Genomic DNA, 13351 nt, shown 5'->3' on the forward strand with positions numbered 1-13351 from the left:
ATTAGAAAGTCCGAGCAATATTGAGATAAAAAGCATTGCGATTCAAATTGAAGGCCAGTAAGAACCAAATGGAATATGTTGCTTAAATTACAATAATGACTTTAACAAGGGAAATTGACCCGTTAAATCTATGAGGAAGAAATTATTCTCAATTGGTAACTAGTTAAGTTGTTGACGAATACTAAACTAAAAAGGCAGAAGTAGTGATGCATCTGCAAAATGTTCAAGAGCTAGCGAAGCATTTCAATTTCTTTTAAGTAACTGACACTCCTAAGGAAGAAATATCCAACGTAAATCTTCTATCAAAACTCGTCATCACGAAGAAGTTATGCCACAACAAAGTAGTAGTAAAAGATATAATGCTCGCCTCCCGCATATAAATCACAGACGTCAACATCGTAGATATAGTGGTCATTAAAAGATGGATAAGACTCATAGTTTAGTACGTAACGTAAGAACAATTAACCATTGAAAAGACGAAGCAGGAAAGCGGAAAAAAGTTGTATACAATATATATTATCGCTGCAGGTAAATTACATAACATAAGGACATCTACACCAATGCTAATATGCTTAGGCGAGAGAGAATCTGATATAATACTAATGGAGGTGCACCAAGTTGTCTACCAGAGTCATATGAGAGGAATAACTTTTGTGAACAAGTAATTAAGATCCATTTATTACTGGCTAAATATGTTAAGTGGCATTGACGATTATGAAAACATGTGTCACAAGTGCCAACGATACTCAAACATACACTATGCCCCTCACCCCCACCCCTAAAGAGCTACTCTGTTCGGTAACCTCTCTGTGGTAAATTTAAGAATGAGGAGTGGATATTCTAGGACCTTTTCCCCTATCTTAGAGGAAGTTAAAATTATTTCTTGTAGACATGGACTATTTCACTTAATAGATTGAAGTCGAAGTAGTGTCAAATATCACGATGGGCATAGTGAGGTGATTATATTGGAAACGAATAATCTACAAATTAAAGCTACCGAAGTGAATCACATATAATTTATCTAGAATTTCAAATCAAGTTAGAATAAGTTAAACACCCACAAGTCAATGGCCAAGAAGAGTCCATGGACAATGTTATCCTTTAGGAGATCCAGAAAAAGCTTGACGAATTGAAAGGGCTATGGCCTAAACAACTATACGAATGGTGTCATTATTCTTAATTTACAACTGATAATGCTATATTTCAATAATTTCATTTAAATCTCACCCCCCCTTTATTAATATGTATTTAAAGATCTTGTCTATGAAAGTCATGGATAATATGGTCATATCACATGGTACCACACTCTTCTTCAAGGAAATACCCTTTTAGATGGTGTATGTTTTAAACACCTTGATACCCGTATAATTAGACACATCCACCGGGATACGTTGACATTTTAATAAAGAATGTATAACATTCATGGAGTTAGTTTTCCATATTCTCTTACCAACATACTTTCAAACCTTACAATTTGTTCCTAATATATATATGTTTTATGCAACTTATTTGTTTACTTATTTTTTATGAATCAATTAAAGAAAATGAGACATGTCTTTAATGCGCCACAAATCTAATTGACAATGTGTACAAAATAGTCCATATTCAAGAGTTCACAAAAAAAAAGATTTGTAAGGAGATAAAATTCTTAAGTTGTACACCACAAGAAATGAAGGAGGGCATGTTAGTGTTAAAAAAAATGGTAGCACATAACAGGATTGGAAAACTCTTTCATATATTGGAAGAGTCTTACAAATAAGTTATCATGTAGCGCTTATAAACTATAAAACGTGAACGACGATGGTGTTCCCGGGTCTTAGAACTCAATAAATCTAAGGCATTATTACAGTTCATGTTTACTTTTGAAGGTAATAAGTATAAAATATAACCCACCATGACTTACTTTTTAAACATGCGATTCAAAACACCAATAAAGTGGTTGAGTGACATTCTTTTCATCTGCAAGGGTAAGAGATTTTAACAAGGCGTCATATTTACTAAATTTTTTTTATCGCTTACTCATGAAATATATCAAATATAATATCAAGCAAAATCACATTGAATTCATAAAATAAAACATTACCTTCCTTAAATATTATACAAACAACTACTAAAGTTTGAAAATCTGAAGAGAAATAAGATCTTGTTCATAAAAACAATAACTTATTTAGTACACAAACGAGACCTTACTTAGTACATAGAAATAAGATCTTACAATACATAGAAATTAAAAACATAGGAACAATATGATGAGTTTTTGAAAGGACATAGAGATTGACTAACAAATATATGAACTAGTTTCGAGTATCTTTTAACCATCCATCAAGGTAAACTTGTTTGGATTCAGGGGTTGATTTTCCTTTCTCAGCTCGGATATCCTTCAACCATCCATCAAGGTAAACTTGGTTGGAGTCAGAAGTGGATTTTGTTTTCTCGGCTCGGATATCTTTCAACCATCCATCAAGGTATACTTGGTTAGAGTCAGAGGTGGATTTTTCTTGTTTTGCTCGGGTATCTTTCAACCACCCATCAAGGTAAACCTGGTTGGAGTTTGGCATGGATTTTGCTTTCTCTGCTCTGATATCCTTTAGCCATCCATCAAGATAAACTTGGTTGGAGTCAGCGGTAGATTTTGCATTCTGTACTCGAGTATCTTTCAACCATCCATCAAGGTAAACTTGGGTGGAGTCAGAGGTTGGTTTTGCTTTCTCTGCTCGGGTATCTTTCAACCATCCATCAAGGTAAACTTGGTTCGAGTCAGCGTTAGATCTTTCTTTCTCAGCTCGGGTATCTTTCAACCATCCATCCAGGTAAACTTGGTTAGAGTCAGAGGCCGATTTTTCTTTCTCTGCTCGTGTATCTTTCAACCATCCATCAAGGTAAACTTGGTTTGAGTTAGGGGTGGACTTAGCTTTCTCAGCTCTAGTATCTTTCAACCATCCATCAAGATAAACTTGGTTGGAGACAGATGTGGATTTTGGTTTCTCTGCTCGAGTATCTTTCAACCATCCATCAAGGAAGACATGGTTGGAGTCAGAGGTAGATTTTTCTTTCTTTGCTCGGGAATCTTTCAACCATCCATCAAGGTAAACTTGGTTTGAGTTATGGGCAGACTTTTCTTTCTCAGCTCTGATATCTTTCAACCATCCATCAAGATAAACTTGGTTGGATTCAACTTTCTCAGCTCGGGTATCTTTCAACCATCCATCAAGATAAACTTGGTTGGTGTCAGAGGTGGATTTTGCTTTCTCTACTCGAGTATCTTTTAACCATCCATCAAGGTAAACTTGGTTAGAGTCAGAGGTGGATTTTTCTTTCTCCCCTCGAGTATCTTTCAACCATCCATCAAGGTAAACTTGGTTGGATGTAGGTGCAGACTTTACTTTCTCAGCTCTGTTATCTTTCAACCATCCATCAAGATAAACTTGGTTGGATTCAACTGTAGATTTAGCTTTCTTAGCTCGGGTATCTTTCAACCATCCATCAAGGTAAACTTGGTTGGAGTCAGGGTTAGATTTTTCTTTCTCAGCTCTGGTATTTTTCAGCCACCCATCAAGGTAAACTTGATTGGCGCCAGGGGTGGATTTTGCGCTCTCAGATCGAGTATCTTTCAACCATCCATCAAGATAAACTTGGTTGGAGTTAGAAATGAGTTTTTGGTTCTTCAATGGCTTTTTGAGCCAACCATCAAGATAAGACTGATCAACTTGTTTTTCTTCTACATTCTCTTGTGGAAGTTTTATATATCTAGCAAAGCTTCCTTCTCCATTCTACAATACAATGAATAAATGCATATTAATGAGTAACATTTGGATGATATATATGATAATAAAAAAACTCAAGTATTTTATGATACACATTATGCTGCATAGTTACACGTTCATCATAGTAGATGGATACTCATCATAATAGATGGATACATAATCTAAAATGACAATTAGAGAAAAATAAATTTTCTAATTTTCATTATGGAAAAAACCTTATTTTGTCAAATCAAATAGAACAGTTTGATTGTGAGGGAAAGTGAGAAATACAAATAAAGATGAGAAATGATAGATTTATGTGAATAAGTGATGAATAATATAATTTTAAAAGATACAATCATGTAAAGTTAATAACTTACAATCAACAAGAGCAGGAGAAAAGGGAGGAGAGACAAAACAACTTTGTGTGTCATTTTTTTCTCTTATGTTATTGTGGAAAAACTGTTTTAATGTGAAAGATGCATTTGAAGTGAAAATGAGCTGAGCTATTTATAAGAAAATGGAAAGGAAAAGTCCAAATAATAAGGATAGTAAGGTTTTGTTTGATGAAATTATTTTTTAAAAATAATAAGCTATGTGTTATACATTATTTAAAAATATTTATTAGTGAATAAAAAGAAAAAAGAATAAATAACGAGGACACTAGGCTTTGAATTGCAAGATTACATTTTTATTTTTTGTTTATATGGTATAATTTATAAAATTATTTGTGTCTAAAAACAATTTATTTAGTAACCGTTATTTTTCACATTTTTTTGGTGCGTTTGTTTCGGAAAAAAAATAATTGTTTGTTTAATATCATGTATATTTTTTAATTTGAAGCTCATAAACTTAAGTCTTATATTTTAAAATTAATAAGGTTTGGAAAAGTTATTAGAATTAGTTTTTTATTTTAAATTAAAATTGATTTTCTAAAATCTTAAACAAACTTATTAAAACGATAAAAGCAAATTTTTAAGAATCTTGATCAAACATAATTATTTTGATAAGTTACTTCAAGAAATTTAAAGTTTCAATTTCTTTTAATTTATAGAAGTAGTACTCCCTTCGTCTAATTGAACAATGTGCGATTCTTAAAAATTGATTAGATATATTAATATTAATGATAAAATTAATATTATTTACTAAAATATTTTTATTAATTGTATTAATAGATTAGTTGAATAAAATAAAACGTGATAAATAGAAATATAAGAGAGAAAAAGTAATAATAAATGTTATATTAATATTGTAAAGAGATAATTATTTTAAAATATGAAAAGAAAAAATACAAATAAAACTTTTTTATGAAATGGAAAAATTAATAATTATCTTAATTTTAGACACAAAACAATTGTGACCTCTTATTCTAAGTTGAAATACATTATCTGACCTAATAATATCAATGACCTAATAATTGTTGGAGGCAATTCGGATGGTTAGTACAAGTAATTTTCAACTCTATCATTCAAGGGTGAGTCTATACACAATATCCATCACCTGTGAAAAATACTTTCGATACAAGTAAAAATATTTTATATTTAAAACACACTTTTGTGAAAGACAAACCACATATTCACTCAAAACCTTTAAATAATATTCTCACAGTTAATTGATCAATGGTTTTAAGATGAATTAGAATTTACATATTTCTTCTTAGACAAAAAGAATTTATGTATTTCTTATGATTTCGATTTTAAAATTAATTAAACTATTTTAATAGTTAATTTTTATAAGTATTATAAATTTCATGAGTTAATTTGAAGAAAAAAATCCAATGATTGAATTTGAATTCATAGATTATTATATAGAACAATATTAAAATTATAATCTTTGTCAAAATCAAAATATTATTATTAATTAATTTGATTAAATTCACCACTAATTCAAATACATATAAATATAATAATAATAATAATAATAATAATAATAATAATAATAATAATAATAATAATAATAATAATAATAATAATAATAATAATAATAATAATAATAGTGTTGGGATAGAGGAAACCTATGCTATGTGTAGTCTGTGCTCAGAAGTAGGAGTAGTCCACATCATAGGTTCTTGGATTTTGTGAATGAAGCTTATGAATCATAAGTCATGTCTTGTTTATTGAAAACTTGTGAATCTTGAGTTGGAATCTTCTGCTATCAAGTCCTAGAGATTCACTACATAGTCAGCAATAATTATAAAAGAGCCTTAGCAGAAACTCTAAAATAATGTGTAGAGGCTTGCATGTTCAAGATGTTCACATGTAAAGTTTGCATGCCTATGTAGTTAAGCAGAAGTTAAAATTTTGTAGTTGTCCAAAAAGCAATTTAATGAGTAAGAAAAAAAAGTTACTACAACAAATTACAGTATATTACTAATACACTACAGTATTTTTTTTACCGTTAAATTGTCAAGTTTTTACTCCCTCTATTTTAAAATTAATATCATTGAAAACTTCTTTACAATATTTAAGGTTAATGTAATTATCTAGTCATAAAAAATTGCACTTTTATTAAAATAGTTTTATAAATATGATAGAAATACTATAATGTATAATAATTAAGTGACATAATTAAAAAAAGAAAGTAATTGTGATGCATTGTCAACTTTAAACTTTTTATGCTATAAACACATTACAACTATTTAATTATGTTATTTTAAAAAAATTAAATAAAAATCAAATATATTTAACAAATTAACAGTTGTGATTTATTTATACTGTTAGTATATTTCAATTAAAGTTTTAAAAAATATTAAATATTTTTGTATTAAAAAATGAAAATACCATTTATTTTGAAATAAATTTTAATAATTAAAACGAAACTCATTCAAAAATAAGAGGAGTATTAAATATTGTGAAAAGGATGCCTCTAACAGAGTATAATAGGGAGCACAATGAAAAACAAAGATGATAAACAAGGAGAACAACAAGGATTGGTTATAACTACTATTCTTTCCTTTATCTTTCAGTCAAGATTATAAGTTACAAGAATAACAAATAATCGTCTCACCCTAAATTAGCATTTGTAGTATGCAATGATGAGATACTAGTATGCTATTTATAATAAACCTAACATAGTAAACTAATGGGTTTTTTCACAAATGCCCATTACAAGCTAACTTTGGGTACAAGCTAACTTAAGCAATTGGACATTACAAGCATATCCAATTCGAAATACTAACAACCCTAGCATTTGGACACCCACGTACTAGAACACACTTCGACTATAGTTGTAGGTCTTCGACACATTCACTGTCGAAACAGGAAGCTACTCTTCGACCCACTAAAGTTGGATCCAATTCCCACAACAAGTAAGCCACATAATAAAACAAGTTTGCGGTCCCGCCATGTTACCATACATCAAGTCTCCCCACTCAACTTTTTGATCGCACATTTGTAGCGCCTTATAGACTTTACTCACATTGAAGTTGTTATTCTTCATGATATCCTCCCAATCATCCATATATTTTATACGGTCTCTTTCCTTAAGAATAACCTTCATGATTCAAGCGTAATTAGGTTTGATATCCATATTCTAGTTAATCATTGTGACTATTTTTACTAAATGTAACGTAAAACTACTCTGTCTTATATAAAAAGCGTAACATTTGTGTTTTTCTCTTGTCTCAAAATAATTGTCAATTTACAATTTTTATGCAACATTTATTATTATTTTTTACAACTATATTGCTATTTATTAGCTTTCTCTTTATTTAAGTACTCTATTAGCTACAATTAATAAGTATATTCTAGTAAATGATATTAGTTTTTTTCATAAAAACTAACTTATCTAATCATTTTCTTTAGAATCGTGCGTTGCTTAAATAAAACAATTTTTATGGAACGGAAGAAGTATTTCACACAAGCATCTTCTTCTATGAATGAATGATATATTGGTCTAAATAATTATCTCAATATCATATATAGTGTGTTCTAAGATATAGTATAAAATCAAAAGTCCTAGTTGATTTCTTGATAGAGTTCAGCTCACTTGTAGGCAAATACACTCCCCACATATGGATCTTGTTAATGGACAGAGCATGACACCTGAAGGGAAGTAGTGATGTAGTATTATTAGAAAGTCCGAGCAATATTGAGATAAAAAGCATTGTGATTCAAATTGAAGGCCAGTAAGAACCAAATGGAATATGTTGCTTAAATTACAATAATGACTTTAACAAGGGAAATTGACCCGTTAAATCTACGAGGAAGAAATTGTTCTTATTTGGTAACTAGTTAAGTCGTTGACGAATACTCAACTAAAAAGGCAGAAGTCGTGAAGCATCTGCAAAATGTTCAAGAGCTAGCGAAGCATTTCAATTTCTTTTAAGTAACTTACACGCCTAAGGAAGAAATATCCAACGTCAATCTTCTATCAAAACTCGTCATCACGAAGAAGTTATGCCACAACAAAGTAGTAGTAAAAGATATAATGCTCGCCTCCTGCATATAAATCACAGCCGTCAACATTGTAGATATAGTGGTCATTAAAAGCTGGATAACACTCATAGTTTAGTACATAACGTAAGAACAATTAACCATTGAAAAGACGAAGCAGAAAAGCGAAAAAAAGTTGTATACAATATATATTATCGCTGCAGGTAAATTACATAAGATAGGGACATCTACACCAATGCAAATATGTTTAGGCGATAGAGAAACTGATATAATACTAATGGAGGTGCACCAAGTTGTCTACCAGAGTCATATGAGAGGAATAACTTTTGTGAACAAGTAATTAAGATCCATTTATTACTGGCTAAATATGTTAAGTGACATTGACGATTATGTAAACATGTGTCACAAGTGCCAACGATACTCAAACATACACTATGCCCCCTCACCCCCACCCCTGTAGAGGTACTCTGTTCGGTAACCTCTCTGTGGTAAATTTAAGAATGAGGAGTGGATATTCTAGGACCTTTTCCCCTATCTTAGAGGAAGTTAAAATTATTTCTTGTAGACATGGACTATTTCACTAAATAGATTGAAGTCGAAGTAGTGTCAAATATCACGATGGGCATAGTGAGGTGATTATATTGGAAACGAATAATCTACAAATTAAAGTTACCAAAGTGAATCACATATAATTTATCTAGAATTTCAAATCACGTTAGAATAAGTTAAACACCCACAAGTCAATGGCCAAGAAGAGTCCATGGACAATGTTATCCTTTAGGAGATCCAGAAATAGCTTGACAAATTGAAAGGGCTATGGCCTAAACAATTATACGAATGGTATCATTACTCTTAACTTACAACTGATAATGCTATATTTCAATAATTTCATTTAAATCTCACCCCCCCCCCCTTTATTAATATGTATTTAAAGATCTTGTCTATGAAAGTCATGGATAATATGGTCATATCACAAGGTACCACACTCTTCTTCAAGGAAATACCCTTTTAGATGGTGTATGTTTTAAACACCTTGATACCCGTATAATTAGACACAACCACCGGGATACGTGGACATTTTAATGAAGAATGTATAACATTCATGGAGTTAGTTTGCCATATTCTCTTACCAACATACTTTCAAACCTTACAATTTGTTCCTAATATATATGAGTTATGCAACTTATTTGTTTACTTATTTTTTATGAATCAATTAAAGAAAATGAGACATGTCTTTAATGCGCCACAAATCTAATTGACAATGTGTACAAAATAGTCCATATTCAAGAGTTCACAAAAAAAAAGATTTGTAAGGAGATCAAATTCTTAAGTTGTACACCACAAGAAATGAAGGAGGGCATCTTAGTGTTAAAAAAAATGGTAGCACATAAAAGGATTGCAAAACTCTTTCATATCTAGGAAGAGTCTTACAAATAAGTTATCATGTAGCGCTTATAAACTATAAAACGTGAACGACGACAGTGTTCCCAGGTCTTAGAACTCAATAAATCTAAGGCATTATTACAGTTCATGTTTACTTTTGAAGGTAATAAGTATAAAATATAACCCACCATGACTTACTTTTTAAACATGCGATTCAAAACACCAATAAAGTGGTTGAGTGACATTCTTTTCATCTGCAAAGGTAAGAGATTTTAACAAGGCGTCATATTTACTAAATTTTTTTTATCGCTTACTCATGAAATATATCAAATATAATATCAAGCAAAATCACATTGAATTCATAAAATATAACATTACCTTCCTTAAATATTAGACAAACAACTTCTAAAGTTTGAAAAACTGAAGAGAAATAAGATCTTGTTCATAAAAACAATAACTTATTTAGTACATAAACGAGACCTTACTTAGTACATAGAAATAAGATCTTACAATACATAGAAATTAAAAACATAGGAACAATATGATGAGTTTTTGAAATGACATAGAGATTGACTAACAAAGATATGAACTAGTTTCGAGTATCTTTTAACCATCCATCAAGGTAAACTTGTTTGGATTCAGGGGTTGATTTTCCTTTCTCAGCTCGGATATCCTTCAACCATCCATCAAGGTAAACTTGGTTGGAGTCAGAAGTGGATTTTGTTTTCTCGGCTCGGATATCTTTCAACCATCCATCAAGGTAAACTTGGTTAGAGTCAGAGGTGGATTTTTCTTGTTTTGCTCGGGTATCTTTCAACCACCCATCAAGGTAAACCTGGTTGAAGTTTGGCATGGATTTTGCTTTCTCTGCTCTGATATCCTTTAGCCATCCATCAAGATAAACTTGATTGGAGTCAGCGGTAGATTTTGCATTCTGTACTCGAGTATCTTTCAACCATCCGTCAAGGTAAACTTGGTTGGAGTCAGAGGTTGGTTTTGCTTTCTCTGCTCGGGTATCTTTCAACCATCCGTCAAGGTAAACTTGGTTCGAGTCAGCGGTAGATCTTTCTTTCTCAGCTCGGGTATCTTTCAACCATCCATCAAGGTAAACTTGGTTAGAGTCAGAGGCTGATTTTTCTTTCTCTACTCGGGTATCTTTCAACCATCCATCAAGGTAAACTTGGTTTGAGTTAGGGGTGGACTTAGCTTTCTCAGCTCTAGTATCTTTCAACCATCCATCAAGATAAACTTGGTTGGAGTCAGATGTGGATTTTGGTTTCTCTGCTCGAGTATCTTTCAACCATCCATCAAGGAAGACTTGGTTGGAGTCAGAGGTAGATTTTTCTTTCTCTGCTCGGGAATCTTTCAACCATCCATCAAGGTAAACTTGGTTTGAGTTATGGGCAGACTTTTCTTTCTCAGCTCTGATATCTTTCAACCATCCATCAAGATAAACTTGGCTGGATTCAGCTTTCTCAGCTCGGGTATCTTTCAACCATCCATCAAGGTAAACTTGGTTGGTGTCAGAGGTAGATTTTGCTTTCTTTGATTGAGTATCTTTTAACCATCCATCAAGGTAAACTTGGTTAGAGTCCGAGGAGGATTTTTCTTTCTCCCCTCGAGTATCTTTCAACCATCCATCAAGGTAAACTTGGTTGGATGTAGGTGCAGACTTTACTTTCTCAGCTCTGTTATCTTTCAACCATCCATCAAGATAAAATTGGTTGGATTCAACTGTTGATTTAGCTTTCTCAGCTCGGGTATCTTTCAACCATCCATCAAGGTAAACTTGGTTAGAGTCAGGGTTAGATTTTTCTTTCTCAACTCTGGTATTTTTCAACCACCCATCAAGGTAAACTTGATTGGCGTCAGGGGTGGATTTTGCGCTCTCAGATCGAGTATCTTTCAACCATCCATCAAGATAAACTTGGTTGGAGTTAGAAATGAGTTTTTGGTTCTTCAATGGATTTTTGAGCCAACCATCAAGATAAGACTGATCAACTTGTTTTTCTTCTACATTCTCTTGTGGAAGTTTTATATATCTAGCAAAGCTTCCTTCTACATTCTACAATACAATGAATAAATGCATATTAATGAGTAACATTTGGATGATATATATGATAATAAAAAAACTCAAGTATTTTATGATACACATTATGCTGCATAGTTACACTTTCATCATAGTAGATAGATACTCATCATAATAGATGGATACATAATCTAAAATGACAATTAGAGAAAAATAAATTTTCTAATTTTCATTATGGAAAAAACCTTATTTTGTCAAATCAAATAGAACAGTTTGATTGTGAGGAAAAGTGATAAATACAAATAAAGATGAGAAATGATAGATTTATGTGAATAAGTGATGAAAAATATAATTTTAAAAGATACAAGCATGTAAAGTTAATAACTTACAATCAACAAGAGCAAGAGAAAAGGGAGGAGAGACAAAACAACTTTGTGTGTCATTTTTTTCTCTTATGTTATTGTGGAAAAACTGTTTTAATGTGAAAGATGCATTTGAAGTGAAAATAAGCTGAGCTATTTATAAGAAAATGGAAAGAAAAAGTACAAATAATAAGGATAGTAAGGTTTAGTTTGATGAAATTATTTTTTAAAAATAATAAGCTATGTGTTATACATTATTTATAAATATTTATAAGTGAATAAAAAGAAAAAAGAATAAATAACGACGACACTAGGCTTTGGGTTGCAAGATTACTTTTTTATTTTTAGTTTATATGGTATAATTTATAAAATTACTTGTGTCTAAAAACAATTTATTTATTAACTGTTATTTTTTACATTTTTTTGGTGCGTTTGTTTCGGAAAAAAATTAATTGTTTGTTTAATATCATGTATATTTTTTAATTTGAAGCTCATAAACTAAAGTCTTATATTTTAAAATTAATAAGGTTTGGAAAAGCTATTAGAATTAGTTTTTTATTTTAAATTAAAATTGATTTTCTAAAATCTTAAACAAACTTATTAAAACGATAAAAGCAAATTTTTAAGAATCTTGATCAAACATAATTATTTTGATAAGTTACTTCAAGAAATTTAAAATGTCAATTTCTTTTAATTTATAGAAGTAGTACTCCCTTCTTCTAATTGAACAATGTGCGATTCTTAAAAAATTGATTAGATATATTAATATTAATGATAAAATTAATATTATTTACTAAAATATTTTTATTAATTGTAGTTAATATAATAGTTGAATAAAATAAAAAGTGATAAATATAAATATAAGAGTGAAAAAGTAATAATAAATGTTATATTAATATTGTAAAGAGATAATTATTTTACAATATAAAAAGAAAAAATACAAATAAAACTTTTTTATGAAATGGAAAAATTAATAATTATCCTAATTTTAGACACACAACAATTGTGACCTCTTGTTCTAAGTTGAAATACATTATCTGACCTAATAATATCAATGACCTAATAATTGTTGGACGCAATTCGGATGGTTAATACAAGTTATTTTCAACACTCTCATTCAAGGGTGAGTATATACACAATATCCTTCACATGTGAAAAATACTTCCGATACAAGTAAAAATATTTTATATTTAAAACACACTTTTGTGAAAGACAAACTACATATTCACTCAAAATCTTTAAATAATATTCTCACAGTTAATTGTCAACAATAATATCAATGGTTTTAAGATTAATTAGAATTTACATATTTCTTCTTCGAAAAAAAGAATTTATGTATTTCTTATGATTTCGATTTTAAAATTAATTAAACTATTTTAATAGTTAATTTTTATAAGTATTATAAATTCCATGAGTTAATTTGAAGAAAAAATCCAATTA

The 13351-nt window shown here is 30.4% G+C and overlaps 2 protein-coding genes across 2 annotated transcripts; both read right to left on the reverse strand.

Moving 5' to 3' along the window:
- Positions 1–2067: 2067 nt before the first annotated feature.
- LOC131657305 (uncharacterized) lies at positions 2068–4259 on the reverse strand. Its single transcript, XM_058926718.1, has 2 exons — positions 4124–4259; positions 2068–3770 (listed from the first exon to the last, which is right to left on the reverse strand). The coding sequence occupies exons 1-2, from the start codon at positions 4175–4177 to the stop codon at positions 2295–2297; spliced, it is 1530 nt and encodes a 509-aa protein (XP_058782701.1). The 5' UTR covers positions 4178–4259; the 3' UTR covers positions 2068–2294.
- A 5682-nt stretch (positions 4260–9941) lies between these two features.
- On the reverse strand, positions 9942–12060 carry LOC131657306 (uncharacterized). The gene is made up of 2 exons (XM_058926719.1): positions 11939–12060; positions 9942–11585 (listed from the first exon to the last, which is right to left on the reverse strand). Exons 1-2 carry the CDS (start codon positions 11990–11992, stop codon positions 10110–10112), a joined length of 1530 nt encoding a protein of 509 aa, XP_058782702.1. The 5' UTR covers positions 11993–12060; the 3' UTR covers positions 9942–10109.
- Positions 12061–13351: the final 1291 nt, after the last annotated feature.

This window comes from Vicia villosa, linkage group LG3 (genome assembly GCF_029867415.1).
Source record: "Vicia villosa cultivar HV-30 ecotype Madison, WI linkage group LG3, Vvil1.0, whole genome shotgun sequence".
Classification (NCBI taxonomy): Eukaryota; Viridiplantae; Streptophyta; class Magnoliopsida; order Fabales; family Fabaceae; genus Vicia; species Vicia villosa.